We start from the raw sequence: 15,968 nt of genomic DNA, 5'->3' as shown, positions 1-15,968 counted from the left end.
TAAATAAATAAATAACATTTGGAGGCCAAAAAAAATAAAAGAAATGCTCATTAGTCATTCCTTTAAATTGTGTGCGTTAAAGAGAGAAAAATGAAAATTTGTCATTTCAAATGCTGCAAGATACAGAAGGAACATCATCATGGCACAAACAAAAAAGAGCTGTGTAGCTAGAGGTTTCTATATTCTTATGTAAAGTCACAATTTGTTCTACAAATCTCTTTGAATAATTTATGTCATATTTATAGAGATTTGGAATAGCAAAAATACTTCAGAGAGAAATTAATGAGTGTATCATGACCACATAATAATTTACTTATGAATTTTCTTAGATAAGATGGTTGAACTGGATTCAATTTTTATCACAGCTTGTGTAAGACTGTCTCTGTCCCTCCTCTCACATGTCATTGGTTAACCAGCAGACAGTGTGCTCAGGGGCGTTGCCAGCTCATTGCTGTTATAGCCTGTGAGGGAGGAAGAAACATTTGCTAACCAGGCCAGTGACAGAAATGGATTCGAAATACCAGTGTGTGAAGCTGAATGATAGTCACTTCATGCCTGTCCTGGGATTTGGCACCTATGCGCCCGCAGAGGTAATAATAATATTTTTAGTGTTGAGAGTTCAAAGGAGCTAGAGTAAGTGGAAGCTGACCGGGTTGTCAGGCTTGTGTTCCTATGTTGCTCTGCACGACTCCCCTTTAAACGTCAGTCTTTGTTCTGCAATGCCGTCTTGTCACAGGGTCATCTATTGTTTATTTGGGGCACTTTTTTGTCTTCTGTTTCTGTTTATTTCACAGCTTGTCAGAGTCTATAAAACTAAGCAGAAAGAACACGGCCTGCCTGCTCCCTCTCTTGAAGATTGATTGCAATGGGAGTGGTTTCTCTGTTTCTTTGTATAGTTGAACAGATATTTACTTCTTCCAAAAAGACACAATTCAGAGTAATCTTTCTGGCAAAAGTTAGTGGAGACGGGGTGCATGTAATCTGTTGGGAGAGTATCACTGTTCTGATGGGCGGCCTTGAGCACCACACTGTAATACTAGACCTGGCTTAAAGAGAATTTCCCATATACTATTCTCACCTCTGGGAAAATTACCTGAAACGATAAAATATCCTCATTTTAAGAAAAAAAAAAAAAAAAAACTAGAACCAAACAAGGAAAGACAAATTCTTTGTCTTTGTTAATATGGGTCAGATTTGTATCAAAATATTGTAACAGAAAAATTTCTTGTTTCTCTGACAAGAAAATTAATGGAATATATTTTATTTTCTAGATTTAGCTATTTCTACGCTGGAAGAAAACTTGTATCTCAAGACTGTCTTGGGAATACAATGTGTGTGAATAGGGACTAGTTATATAAAATTTGAGTCTCACATTTCTCATCTATAAGATATAAGGAGTTACAAAGGGACATTTTGAAGACCATTGACAGGAGTGGTTTACTTTGTAATATAAATTGGCATGGAGAGGAAGTAAAGATGAGGATACTACTGAAGCTCCGGCCTTGGTAAGCCTTTGATTGCTCGCACAGTGAAGAGAAGATCAAGGATGGTATGAGGAGAGGGCTGTGAGACCCAGTATCTAGTTCCTTGTAATTTCATGGGAAAAAGAAAGCCTCTGAAATATTTTCAAGATGGGAAAATAGTTTGCTTTGTTTCTGTTTTTGTCATTTAAAAGATATGCTTTCAAATCTGTATCCAAATTTGTTACATAAGTCAATAATTGTAAATTTCACTGCAATCACATGTTTCCTAAAAGAGTTGCCTTGAATTTATGGAGCTGAACCCCATTTTGCTAATCACTTACTCCCTGCAGTCTCTTTCTTATATACACAAATCAATAACCTTAGAGTATACATCTTTACTCCTAGTATTTGGTTCTGTTATGCAGACAGAATGGCCAAAGCCTGGGTAGAAAAGATCTAACATAATAGACTGCTATCCATAGATGTGCCTATTTCCAATATAAACCTGCTGGTATCTGAGAAAGTGGATTTCTCCCTATTTCCTAGCTGATAAGAATGGTGGCTCTACATAACTGTGTAAACTGCGGGGTTTCTGTGCACCTGCTTTCCTTTTGGAGACTGGAAGTTTTGTGTCTGCTAGGCAGAGTGAGTCAATGTATCCAGTCCCAGACAAAATCTTAGTAATGGAGTATATAGAGAGCATCTCTTGTAGACAACAGTTCACATACATTGACCAAATATGATGCTGGATAAAGTCAGTGCGTTCTGTGCAACACGGTGGGAGAGGAATCACAGGAGCTTACACTGCATTCCTTCATAATTCCTTCCATGTGGCTATTTCCTCATGTTAATTTCACCATACTAAAAATAATTAAGATTATGTCTATAACTATAGGTTGCGTCCTGTTAATTTTTCCAAAAAATCACTGAACGTGAAATTGTTTTGGGGACACTTCCAAGTTAGTGGTCAAGCAGTGATTTTTCTGGGACTGCAGAAGTTCCTGCTGTGCCCAACCTTTATTACTAACTGGGAAAGACCCAGTCAGACTGGGATGGGCTTATTATTCTACATACAGAGCTCACCCAACAAAAGGAGGAAAAGCTGATTTTTGTGAATGTCGCTGCTTGTGCCTGAACTAACTCTCAGGCACATTAGTCAGAAAATACTACCTTTGGTTACTCCCCCAGGTTCCTAAAACTAAAGCTTTAGAGGCCACCAAATTGGCAATAGAAGCCGGGTTCCGCCATATTGATTCTGCACATGTTTACAATAATGAGGAGCAGGTTGGACTGGCCATCCGAAGCAAGATTGCAGATGGCAGTGTGAAGAGAGAAGACATATTCTACACTTCAAAGGTACTGTGTCTGGGATGAGCTTGTGTGCACATGTATTTATTGTGATTGTGTGGAGGTGGCAATTCTATGACTGGATCCATAGTTGAGGGTGAATTGTGCTTATTTATTTCAATTTATTCACAATTATTCATGTATTAAAACTAATATCAAAGGCAGAAAGTGAAGATGGCTTTCTCATCTTTGCAGTGTTCCAATTCATGACTTCAAAGGCCCTTTACTCTTTGAGCTCAGCATAGATCAATATGGTTTAACATAGACTATAGAATGAGAGATAATCTTAATCATATTATGTTATTTCTTACCTCCTGGGTGAGTTTCTTACATTTGTTATGATTCTGAGTTTCCATTATCATCTTGATCAGAGAGAGAGAAAGCAATATAAGAGAGCTCTGTGAGTATAAAACAATGATACCTATATTGTTTTAAATTGCATCCAGCCCAAGTTAACATATTAAAAACTGTGTTTGACTCCTCAGTTTCTAAACCACAAAGATACTTAGTCTTGCCCATTGGGATGAATAGATGAAATAATTACACTACTAACATGAGTTGTAAAACATACCAAAGATAATTCAGATAATGAGTATGCTTACGATGTGATAACAACTTTTACCTTTTGAGTAATTTCATTCTTTCATTCAATATATGTACTAACTATATATCCAACATATTATAAAGTTCATCAGGATATGGCAGAACAAAAGGCGTCACAAGAAGAGAGAGAATAATTTTGCCTGTGGTCATTAGTTTTAAAGTAGTAGAAAATGTCTAAATATTAGGTGGAGCAAACTAGTAAAATTGGCTCAAGTTTTCATTACACAACTTCCTTTCTCTAACCTCTGCAGCTTTGGAGCAATTCCCATCGACCAGAATTGGTCCGACCAGCCTTGGAAAGGTCACTGAAAAATCTTCAACTGGACTATGTTGACCTCTATCTTATTCATTTTCCAGTGTCTGTAAAGGTAGGCAGCTTGTGTGATCAAATTAATTTCACTTTGTTGTCAGCATAAATATTGTTTTCATGGATATTCGAACTAAGCTTTTTCTTAGGAGGACATAGGGATTATAACATAGAAGAAGAGCCCTAAACGTAACTCCTAATTCCTTTCTATGGAATAGAAAGGAACTTTTGAATCTGTACTTCTGTGATTCATGTCTACAAGAAAAGAGAGTGCAGAATCCTCAAAGCCTCTGCCTCAAAAACTTGAGGAAATGACAATCATCTCCTTGAAGGCACAAGGTCTTAGTTATGACTCCTGAGTTCACCTCTTGGGATGTTCACAGACACAGAGTTTCATGAAGCTGTGGTGTCCAGAAAAGCTGCTGCACATAGGGTGCACAATGAGTTTCCATCTTCTTGCCTCTTTTCAAGGGGTGAGAACTCAGTCCGGGAGTGTCTTAAACTACAAACCTTCATGGGAAACCTTGTTGCTTCTGCTTCCTCTCTTTTCATACTGGAGTTTTTATTTTTGCTTAGCCATGAATTCTTGTGTCATTCATACCTTTTGTCTTAAGGTACTGAAAACTAGTCAGGCTAGTTAATGCAAAAGGGTGTATTAGATATGATAATGGGAAATCAAAGCCAGGGCTACATTAAGAATTTGATAAAAACTCGAAAAATATATGCTTTCTCCATCCTTATCTCTGCTTTATTACAAAAGGCTTTTTAAATATTTGTTCCAACCTTTTTCATTGGTGGCATTTATGGCTTTGGAGCACTTTCAGGCCCATGTTCATTACCGTGAGCTCCTGTGCATCTCCCAACTCCCAGACTGGCCTTGAAAACACCTCCATTGACCATGATTGCTTCATGGTCTTGTTCATGGAACATCACATGTTCAGGGAGATAAAGAACTCTGATAGCGGCATCTGGGTCAAAAGTACAATCCTTTATTCGGGGATATCAAGGTCTTTTGCAGTTGAAGAGAGCTATTGCCACAGAGAAAATTATAGGAGCAGAAGAAAGTCAATGAAAGTCAATGATCACACTCCATTAGGAACCAGAAAGATGGTATTTATTTATACATATAATAGTTGTAAGAGATTAGAGGAAGCCTGTCTCCTGAAGACATTCCTTATACCTTCATATGTAGTACACTTTGTACATATCACTCTCTGGAGCATTGCATCACCTACCTCACGGAGGATTAGTGTCCTTAAATGTACCTCAGAGCATGGCTATGTGTGGAGAAATTGACTTGTGACATCACTAAACTGACTGCTTCTACTTCAGCCAGGTGAGGAGGTGATCCCAAAAGATGAAAATGGAAAAATACTATTTGACACAGTGGATCTCTGTGCCACGTGGGAGGTGAGTGTTTGGAGGTGAGAGAACAGATAAGAAAGATGAGATAGGATACATCTGTTTCCTATCTTCCTAGTACAAGTATGGAAAATGCACCATTGGATGAAAAACTTAGGAGCTTTACAAAGGTAGTTTTTGTGAGCAGTGAGGAAAAAGAAATGACAGGCATACAAAAGAGAGAAGTGGAGGAGATGAATTGGGGGAGGACTGGGATTCCCTTCCTTGCTTGTGCATTAATCTCTCCAGTTTCCTAAGGAGGAAACAAATTCTTACTCTTGCAATCACTATCTTCTTCCCCAATTTTCTGTTTTATTTTTTCCCTTTTAATAACCACAGCTAGCTAGTTTTATTGTCATATCTTGACAGTTGTTGCTTTCACAGCTCTGTGTCACATTTATCTTGGTCTTCCACACCTCACAATTCCTTTTTCCCAGGCCATGGAGAAGTGTAAAGATGCAGGATTGGCCAAGTCCATCGGGGTGTCCAACTTCAACCGCAGGCAGCTGGAGATGATCCTCAACAAGCCAGGGCTCAAGTACAAGCCTGTCTGCAACCAGGTGAGCTCCCTCAGCCTCCTCTCCTTTCTGTTCTTCATGACCCTCTTTCTGTCCTATTGCCACGTATCCATTCATTTAGTCCCACTTATCTTTGTAAAAGAGAAGATTCTAGAGAGCAAAGCCTCTGTCTCGAAGGGCATAGAGGGATCTTACTTGTACCCGGCTTAGAAAAGTCTTAGAAAAGATGTTGTAACTTTGATGCTGAATTGTGTGTTATATTTATGGGAGGTCAATTCAATCAAGGAGGCCAAGGATTGCCAATTAGACTCAGGGAAAGGTGGACTTACCCCTAAGCTATGAAAGATGACCAGAGAGTGGATGGGTGAAGGTGATTTGGAGGGAACTGTGCATAGATATGAAGCCATGAAGAGATGGAATGAGCAGTACGTAAGGAGAGAGTGAGAGCAAGAGAAGAGAAATACTAGGGATTCACATGGGCTTCGGATGTCTCAGTGCCTCTTGGTATCTCTGCTTTCACGCTTCTTGACCAAGGGCATAGATACACTAAAAATTATCTGCAGACAATGAAGGTCATCCATGGTAGAAAGAGAAAATGACCTGTTTATGGAGATATCTGTTCACAGTGGATGAAATCCACACTGAGGAAGGTTCAGCAGAACATGGAGCTGACCTGTGACTGCCCCCGCTCCTAGTCGGCTGCTCTTCTTTGGAGTCTGTCATGCAATCAGCTGCTTAAACACATCTATTCTATGCATGGTTCTTTCATAGCCTAGAGATAATTCCATCATTTCCTTTAGTCCTGACTGGTGATTCCAGGCCTCCTTGATCAAATTGACTGCCCCCAAATGTTACACACATTTCTGCATTAAAATCACTACACATTTCCCAGTAACTTACATTTTTTTATTTTATTTTTTAAAACTTAGAGTCAATGAGTAAAGATAAACAGTGGAAATATATAATGTATAAAATTAGTGAATTTGGTATAATGATACGGCGCTGTGATAATTTAATAAAAGCATTGAGAAATTAATGTGGTTTTAATACTAGTAGTTCCCCAATTTTTTAATATGGCAATTTTCAAACTTTCCAAAAATTTGATAAAAATAATACTGGAGACCCATGTTACCATCTACATTCAAAATTACTAACATTTTGCAATGTTATATGGGGTATATCTGTATAAATACATATAATGTTTCTAGAACCTCTTCAAGGTAAATAGTAAAGATGACAATTGACCCCTAGAGAACTCTCAAAGCATGTCACAGGAATGAAGATATTCTCCCAGTTCCAGTGTCATTGCTGTATCTAAGAACGTCATCTATAGTGCCCTCATGTCATTTGGTATCCAGTCCATATTTGAATTTTTCATTGCTTAATCAAAATATCTTTTGTAGCTCTTCTTTTTTAACCAGAATTCAATTGTCTTTATACTGTTGTATTTTGATATCAGTTAACTTGTTTTTCCCAGTTGTTGAAGGTTTCTGTAAGTTAAAAGTTAGATGTGAGTATTTTATTACATTGGCTTAAACCTTTGGGGCCAGAAAATATTTTCATCATGTCGTGTTTTTCAAATTGCACCACACTAGACTACATACAATCACAGAATGTCCCGCTAGCGGTGAAGGTAGTTTTAAAAACTTGGTTAAGCTAATGATGGTCAGATCTGTTGGTTTTAACACATGTTTTCTCTTTAACAATTACTAGTAATCTGCTGGGGGATAATTCTGAACAGAAGAAGTCATATTCCCATGACAAATTTTCACATATGCTTGAGTATACATCAGTGATTTGAACTTTTTTATACTGCATTTCTATTTTCTTCTTCGTTATTTCTTATTTGTTATTTCCTCGGGGTTTTTACATAATCATTTACAATTTTAACCACTTGTTTAACTATTCTTACCTGACATTTAACTAAAAATAATTTCTCACCAAGTAAAAATAATAAACTACTATTCCTCTAAGTGAGGGTAAAGGTAAACTTCTTCCTTCAATTAGCAATGTACTGTGAATGTAATTACTGTAATGACCACCATCAGAGTAGACAAATATTATTGTTCTTTTTCTCATTGTCACACTAATTACTACAGACTCATGGATTTTTGTGTTATGATTTTTAATTTATTTTACTTATTTTTTAATGCTCACATCTACTCAGCATATATATATATTACATATATATTACATATATATTACATATATATATTACATATATATATATTACATATATATATTACATATATATATATTACATAGATATATATATTACATATATATATATATATGAAAGAAGAATTTGGTCAAAGACTCACGAGGGCAAGTGTAAAAGACAAAAGCACTTGTTTCATAGGGTACCCACTGGTGACATTTGAGATATCAACATACAAATTCATCATACAAAAAGGAAAAGTAATGAAAGACTGTGAAATTATCAGTATTTATGTTTATATGTATATTTTCTAGTTCATCTATTATATATAGATATATATCATAGATGGCATGTATGATATATATTATATGTCAGATAAATTAGAAAACATACATATACATGTATGCATTTTTGGTATTAATTAGGAAACTAGTTCTTTTGTCTTTTAGACCTGCCCTCATGAGTCTTTGACCAAATTCTTGATTTCTGGCACAATTTGATGCCCAAGGCTCAAATAATCTTAACTTATCCCAGCTCTGAAATTGGCCATGTCTGCTTCTAGTGGTCAGAGTTATTGAGACCAGGACAGGGTTCATGAAGTTGCTTGTGCTCAGAAATAGCATTTCTATTTTCTTAGGAGAGAGGGATATAAAATTAATTTTTATGAAAAAGATCATTTTTTGACAATAATATTCTCAGTTCAAATTTAATGCTCTACATTATTCAGCTTCTTTTACTTTGGTGATTTTAATATTAATATAACTTTTGGATTATCTGATGCTTTTCCATCTTGCTCATCTGCAGGTGGAATGTCATCCTTACTTCAACCAGAGAAAACTGCTGGATTTCTGCAAGTCAAAAGACATTGTTCTGGTTGCTTATAGTGCTCTGGGATCCCACCGAGAAGAACAATGGTAATAAGAGATACAGGAAGTTTACCTAAAACACCGGTTTGATAAAAATAAAAATAATCAGATCATGCTGTTTCCGGGAGTTCACTCACAGCTGACTTGGGGTGAGGGAAGAATTTGCATTTCTGACAAGATCCCAGGTGATGTTGAGGCTGCTGTTCAGGGGCCTCACTTGAGAAGCTCTGGTGCAGAGTGGACGCCTTAGTCTGTTTAGGGAGCCGCCTAACAAACTATCCCCAGCCTCAGGGCTTCAGCATTTCTGCCTTTCCTTCCAGGGTGGACCCGAACTCCCCGGTTCTCTTGGAGGACCCAGTCCTTTGTGCCTTGGCAAAAAAGCACAAGCGAACCCCAGCCCTGATTGCCCTGCGCTACCAGCTTCAGCGTGGGGTTGTGGTCCTGGCCAAGAGCTACAATGAGCAGCGGATCAGAGAGAATGTCCAGGTGAGGAGCGGGGCTATGGGCCTCAGGGTGCCTGCACAGTGTCCTTCACACGTGTGCTTCTTGTAAGGCTCTCAGGACACCCTTGGGCCAGCTCCATTTCTCTGTATTTCCTATGCATGAACTCTTTGTGTACGTCATAAGGATTTCTTCTACTCTAGCACAGGAGAGGCAGCACAGGTGGAGAGAAATAGGATGGGATCAAAACTAGAGATTTGAATTAGCGTTAAGTCAGTGATATCCATATCCCTCTGCTAGGGATATGTCCTTTTCTTTATTTTCTATAATGAGGTATTTGATTAGATATTTTTTAGTCTCCAACTCATGGTGGATTTTTCTTCTTGTATATTTATGTAGTATAAATTCCTTATATTTATTCTCTTAGAATTTTATCTTTGCAAAGTGCTTGTTTAACTCTGCCTTTTTTTTTTTTTTTTTTTTGGCGAGGTGGTTGTCTTTATTTTTATGCGTAGGAGACCATATTTATACCAATACCTTAGGATATAAGGCAAACCAACTTAATATAGAGGCTTAATGCAAAAGCATTTATTGAGCTCAAGATTCCACGGTTAGAAAATTAGCCTGGGCTCAGCCTAAACTCAGTCCATTCCTTCTCTTCCTGGCTGGGCTCTCATGTGTGTTCAGGGCAGTGAGGCAGCTCTGCTTCAGATGTCCCTGGGGCATCTGTGTGAGCGCCCCCCTCTCCCATGCAGTTCTTTATCCTCCAGCATCCAGCCCAGGGTTCACCTCAGCACAGGGCACGACCCCAACATAGTGAATAGACATGTGCAAAGCCTTTTCAGGTCTAGGCTCAGAGCTGCCAACCAGTGCTTCTAGGAAATTCTATCACCTAATGCAAGTTACAGGACAGGTCAGACTCAAGGGGTGGGGAAACACACACCACCTCTTATTGGAAGGAGCTGGAAATTCATATAGCCAAGCAAGTGGATACAGGGACATGTGATTGTTAGAGGGCATGTTCCTAATTAATCTATCATTTATACGATATGTGTGAAATAATATATCAATAGTTATATGTATGAATATGAATATATATAAATTGATATATTATTTCATCTATTCTCAAGAATTCATACAAGTCTCTAAAGAATTAACATCCAGAATACATACATGTATGTATGTTTTCTAATTACTCATATAGATACCTAAAATATACATCATGTATGATATATATTATAAAACCTATGTCATATATATGACATATATCATGTATATGTATATACATCACTATTTGCTAAAACATTAAGTAAAATAAGTGAAGAAATCCATAGGATACTCTGAAATAGTGATACAGAGAATAAGAGAGAGTAAAAAATGACAATAATGAAACAATTGATGAATCTAGGTAATGGCATTCATTAAATTATTTTAAAAATATTTTTGGACATTAGAAAATTCACAAAAAAATGAAAAGTTATGAAAGACTGTGGAAATTATCAGTATTTATACATATGTGTATGTTCTCTAATTCATCTAGTATATATAGATATATATGATATATGACATATGTGTTATATAATATATATGTTAGATTAACTAGAAACCATACATATATATGTATTTATTCTGGACATTAATTCTTTAGAGACTTGAATGTATTCTTGAAATAACATCTCCCAAATTTTACCTGTGTTGTCATATTCTCTGTGGTTATGTTTTCACAAACAAAAGTTTCTATCCTTCATGTAGACTAATTTTTCATGCCTCTTTCTTGTGGTTGTTGAGTGTTGTCTTATCCTATATTGGGAATATCACAATATTTTACTGTGTTATCTTACAAAATTGTTAATATTCTTTCCTTATAAATTTGGTTAATTCTAATGGGATTGACTTTTAAAATATTATGTGAAATAAGGATCCAAATATGCATATCTAATTTTTGAATTTTTAGCAAAATTTACCACCATTTATTGAAAAGTTCATATTTGCTCACATAACTTGAATTTTTTTACCTGTAACATATATGAAATGTCCATCAGCAATTATCTGGTCTCTCTTCCGTCTTCAGTTAACTTATTCACTTTTCTGTACTATGATGTTAAAAAGTAAGTTTCACTTCCAGTATGGTACAAATACTTTTCTAATTTCTTCATTTATTTAATAATATCTTAGCTATTCTTGACTAATGTGTTATTTAAAATTTTGAATCATCTTATTAACTTCCACAAGCAAGTAAATGTTTTAGTCTCTCGTTGACATTGTAATAAGCCTGCAGATCAATGTGGAGAGAACTGAATCTTTGACAATATTGAGATTTCCAATCCATGATCATAATATGAATATCCCACTACTTATTAATAAATCCTCTTTTAATAAATGTCATTAATTTCATAAATTTCTCCATTACTGATAATTTTCTTTTTGAGACAGAGTCTCGCTCTGTCACCCAGGGTGGAGTGCAGTGGCACAATCTCGGCTCACTGCAACCTCTGCCTCCCAGATTCAAGCAGTTCTCTTGCCTCAGCCTCCTGAGTAGCTGGGACTGCAGGTGCATGCCACCATGCCCAGCTAATTTTTTGTATTTTAGTAGAGACGGGTTTCACTGTGTTGCCCAGGCTGTTCTCTAACTCCTGAACTCAGGAAATCCTCCTGTGTTGGCCTCTCAAAGTGCTAGGAATACAGGTGTGAGCCACCATGCCCGGCAATTACCGATAATTTTAATAGTTTTCGATAACTTTTCATTTTCGTTTTGTGGATTTTCTAATATATAGAAATATTAAAAGAATAATGCAACAAATCCTCTTACCTAGATTCATCAAGTGTTATATTGCTGTCATTTTTTACTCTCTCTCATTTTCTGTAACACTCCTTCAGTTTCCCTATGGATTTATACACTTATTTGATTTAATGTATTAGAAAGAGTGACATCTTTTTGATATTTAGAGTCTCCTAAATTTACATAGTGAGTACTCACACCTTTTGAATGTGAAATCATTAGTATTTAGACAATTATTGGCTTGAGTTATGTTGAAAACTAATTTTTCCTATTATACCTGTTCACTGGAGAGATAGATATTCAATGTTATTCATCAAACCTCCTAAATTATGCTTGACATTACAAAATTTACCTCTAGATTCTTGTGGGTCTTCTAGGTACATGACCCTATCATGTGGGCACAAAGTAAGCTCTGTTTCTTCTTCAGCTTCTTTTGAGATATTCTCTTTGTCTGCAGTGTTGTGCAGTTTCAAAATATTTCATCTGGGAATGGATTTCTGCTTATTTTTTGACTGGTTTTCATTGACCACTTGAGTGTTTAGAGAGGTCTTTCATAATTTTGGAAACGTATCAATCTTTTAAGTATTGTCTCTGCACCCTACTGTCTGATGAACTTGGTTGTTCCCAATTGGCAATGATGTAATCTAAAAATAATTAAAGTTTTCTATTACTTTGATAGGTGTTTGACTTCCAGTTGACTTCAGAGGACATGAAAACCATAGATGGCCTAAACAGAAATATGCGATATTTGACCCTTGATATGTAAGTAATTTTGGTGATGGATGTCCTAATTTATTTTCAGAGGAGGAATGTAGGATGGGTGCTGAGAGTGACCTCCACACCGGGGGCACAGAGGCCCATGTGAGACAGAGGTGAGACAGGAGCTTTCTGGAAGTCTCCTCCTGGATTCACTCCAGAGCTCTGTTCTCTGGCAGGGAGAGTGGCCTGGGGTGAGCGTGGGTCAACCTGTGCCTCTGCTCTCGTGATGCCAGGGAACTTTCCAGAGCAGCCAAGATCATTGCTGAATCTGCACCTTCCACGTAGGCCTGCCGTTTGTACTACTGTCTAGTGTACACACTGTGGATATTGCCCATGTGGTCACATTAGATGTTTCCAAATCTGTGCTTATATCTTGTTCTTCCCAACCTGCTCAATGTCTTACCAGATCAAAGGCAGTTCCGTCAATCTTGTGTGCCAGGTTCCAATTCCCACCTCCTTCACATGGAATTGCTTGCTGGATCCTGTCAATTTAGCATTTTTTATCATTTCAAACCTTTCTCGTGCCTTTCTTTGCATGTTTGCCCATGAGCCAAACACTGCATTTGCCTCCAGAAAGTCTGTCTCAGTGGAGCGAATAGGAGCACTTGGCCTTGGTGTTCTGCAATATGGAGATCTCAGTGCAGAGAATGAAGAAGTGTTAAAATCAAATGCAGAGTGTAGATGCAAAAGCACCATTGCTGGAGATAATTTATAGCCAGTAACAGACATTTACTATTCCTCTATGTTCTAAGGTTCTAGGATTCATAGAAGGTCATTCATATAATGAGGGAAAAAGAAGTTATGTAACTGATGGCAGTGGAGATTTTAACAAGTAATAGAGATGATGAGATAATGTGTGAAAAAAACAAGCACAATGGTACATCATAAGTACCCAAAATTTGGTAGATATTATTAGTAGTGTTTTATTCATTTAGAGGAAAATACAAAATGAAAATGGAAATGATAAAAAGAAAAGGAAAAGTGGCAAGCATTAGAAATGTTTACAACTGATTAATGTTTTTTATGATCATGAAATCAGTCACTAGTGTTATTTTGTAGAACTCAAATATGGTCTGGAGTAACCACTTGCGAGCTTCCAAGTGTTTGCTCTTGCTGTAATCACAAAGGATAGGCTCAATTCCCTAATTAACAAGTTATAACTGTATATGTGAGCAGCCATTTATCTGTGTCTTTACATTTTGGATTATGTCTACCTATAAAATGGTTTATGCATTGTAGCTCTTTGAATATTGGGCCCTATATCATAAACAACAATTTGCATTTCTGAATCTAACCAAGTGTGTTGCATATGATAGGCAGGTAGTAAGTAATATGTAAAGTAATACAATAAAGTACAATTACTACCAGTATAATCATCACACTCAAAATTGTTTATTAGTGATGAGCATATATCTTCCTTATTCCTCTTCAATGTAAGGCAGAAGGAGTTCCTGTTTTTAGTGAGAATTTGAAATAGAAAAGGTCAGAATATCTCTTTGCTTTGTTGACAGATGTGAGATCTGTTGCTGAGAGATGTAGAGAAACAGGTTTGAACATTTCACTTTGTGTGTTTTATGTGTTAAGTTCCAGGCAGGGGAATAGAATTAAATGATTCTTTATTTTGAAAATACAGATATGAGAAAGTCAGATTCATTAAACAAACACAGATTCTAGAGCAGTCAGAAAATGCACTTCTTAACATCTACACTAGTGGCAGCTTCCTAGAAATCACTGTGCTACCTGCTAGTAATGGAGTCATTGCCATTCAGAGTGTGCATTTTTTTTCCTCTTTCCAGTTTTGCTGGCCCCCCTAATTATCCATTTTCTGATGAATATTAACATGGAGGGCATTGCATGAGGTCTACCAGAAGGCCCTGCGTGTGGATGGTGACACAGAGGATGTCTCTATGCTGGTGACTGGACACATCGCCTCTGGTTAAATCTCTCCTGCTTGGTGACTTCAGTAAGCTACAGCTAAGCCCATCGGCCAGAAAAGAAATACAATAATTTTGTTTTTCATTTTGAAAAAATTAAATGCTCTCTCCTAAAAATTCTTCACCTACTTTGGTCTCCATAACTTCTATGTTTTCTCTCCTTCAGACACACTAGTGCCCCCAAATTGTGATTTGCCTATATGTTTAGGGCCGGGGTTGGAAGATGATAACAACCATTTAAGATTCATTTCTGCAGTGGGAGTGGGTGGAGTTTCACCCTCTGGGAAAGGGGCAGGTGACAGGTATTTATCAGTCAGTGCCTCTCTAGCTCTTGCAGGAAGAAGCACACGCAGCATGGAGTCTAGAGGGTGAACGATATTGACCAGCAATTCATGGGCTCCCTCCAGCAGTGCGAGGGTCAGAGTTTCTGGAGCCTTGGGAGGAGGCATCCCTGTGACAGGGGGGTTAGGGAGATGGGAGGGCACCAAGAAAAGTGATTAGAAGTCAGGTATGAGGAGGTTAAATAGGAGAGAGTCGAGTACATCTCTGATTGGAAAAACATATCAACACCCTTTTTTTGATCATTATATCTTGTTCATAAAAGGAAACTTTCCACATTATTTTAACAAATCCCACAGCTGAGAGTAAGGCCTGAATCTTTGATCTGTACCCAGTCACAGCGTTGACCTTATTGGTTTGTGGTGGGGCAGGACATCGAAGATATCATTGACTAATCACATTCCCCTGAATACCTCATATTTAGAAAATATTCTTAGATTGTTAAAATGTACTGTTCGTTTGTTATATTCAATCTTTTAAATGTTTTATACTTTAAACAAGGTATAGTTACAAGTATAAAACAAAAAAATATCCCAAAGCCATTATGTATTGCACTCAAGATTAAAATGGGAAATAATACATCTAATAAATCAAATGTTCCAAGACTTCAAACGTCTTTTGGAAACAGGGTATGTAAAACAGCACACTGGTTTCAAACTTTGGTAAATTTTAAGAAGAACTCTTACAAAGGCATTTAATTCTTATACATAATTTTCACAGTAAGTAATCAAATCAGCTAATCATGAAGACATGATTTTCATTTTAGAAAACACTTTTGAAAACTTGGGATAATCTCATGTCTTAATGATCAAAGAATTTTGAGAAGGACAGTGGTTTTTAACTTGGGCACACTTTCTAACACATTTACTCTCCACTATTCTTACTCTGGTAGCCACATTAACCCAATCAGAGATTCCTTCTCAAGCCATGTCTCAGAGCTGATAGGCATCCCAGCAAGTTTCACAGCTCACAATTTTTCCATAAATTACTTATTCTATAAAATTGGAAGAGGCCATAAAATTTAGAGGGCCCTGGACCAATTTTTTGGATTAT

The 15,968-nt window shown here is 37.0% G+C and overlaps 1 protein-coding gene across 1 annotated transcript; it reads left to right on the top strand.

Annotated features, from left to right (window-relative positions):
- The first annotated feature begins 417 nt into the window (after positions 1-417).
- Positions 418-14,704, top strand: LOC100189776 (aldo-keto reductase family 1 member C1). Its single transcript, XM_024253758.3, has 9 exons — positions 418-590; positions 2,652-2,819; positions 3,665-3,781; positions 5,053-5,130; positions 5,559-5,681; positions 8,602-8,711; positions 8,984-9,149; positions 12,563-12,645; positions 14,439-14,704. Exons 1-9 carry the CDS (start codon positions 507-509, stop codon positions 14,479-14,481), a joined length of 972 nt encoding a protein of 323 aa, XP_024109526.1. The 5' UTR covers positions 418-506; the 3' UTR covers positions 14,482-14,704.
- Positions 14,705-15,968: the final 1,264 nt, after the last annotated feature.

Source organism: Pongo abelii, chromosome 8, assembly GCF_028885655.2.
Source record: "Pongo abelii isolate AG06213 chromosome 8, NHGRI_mPonAbe1-v2.0_pri, whole genome shotgun sequence".
Taxonomy (NCBI): Eukaryota; Metazoa; Chordata; class Mammalia; order Primates; family Hominidae; genus Pongo; species Pongo abelii.
This window is presented reverse-complemented; position numbering and strand designations above follow the sequence as displayed.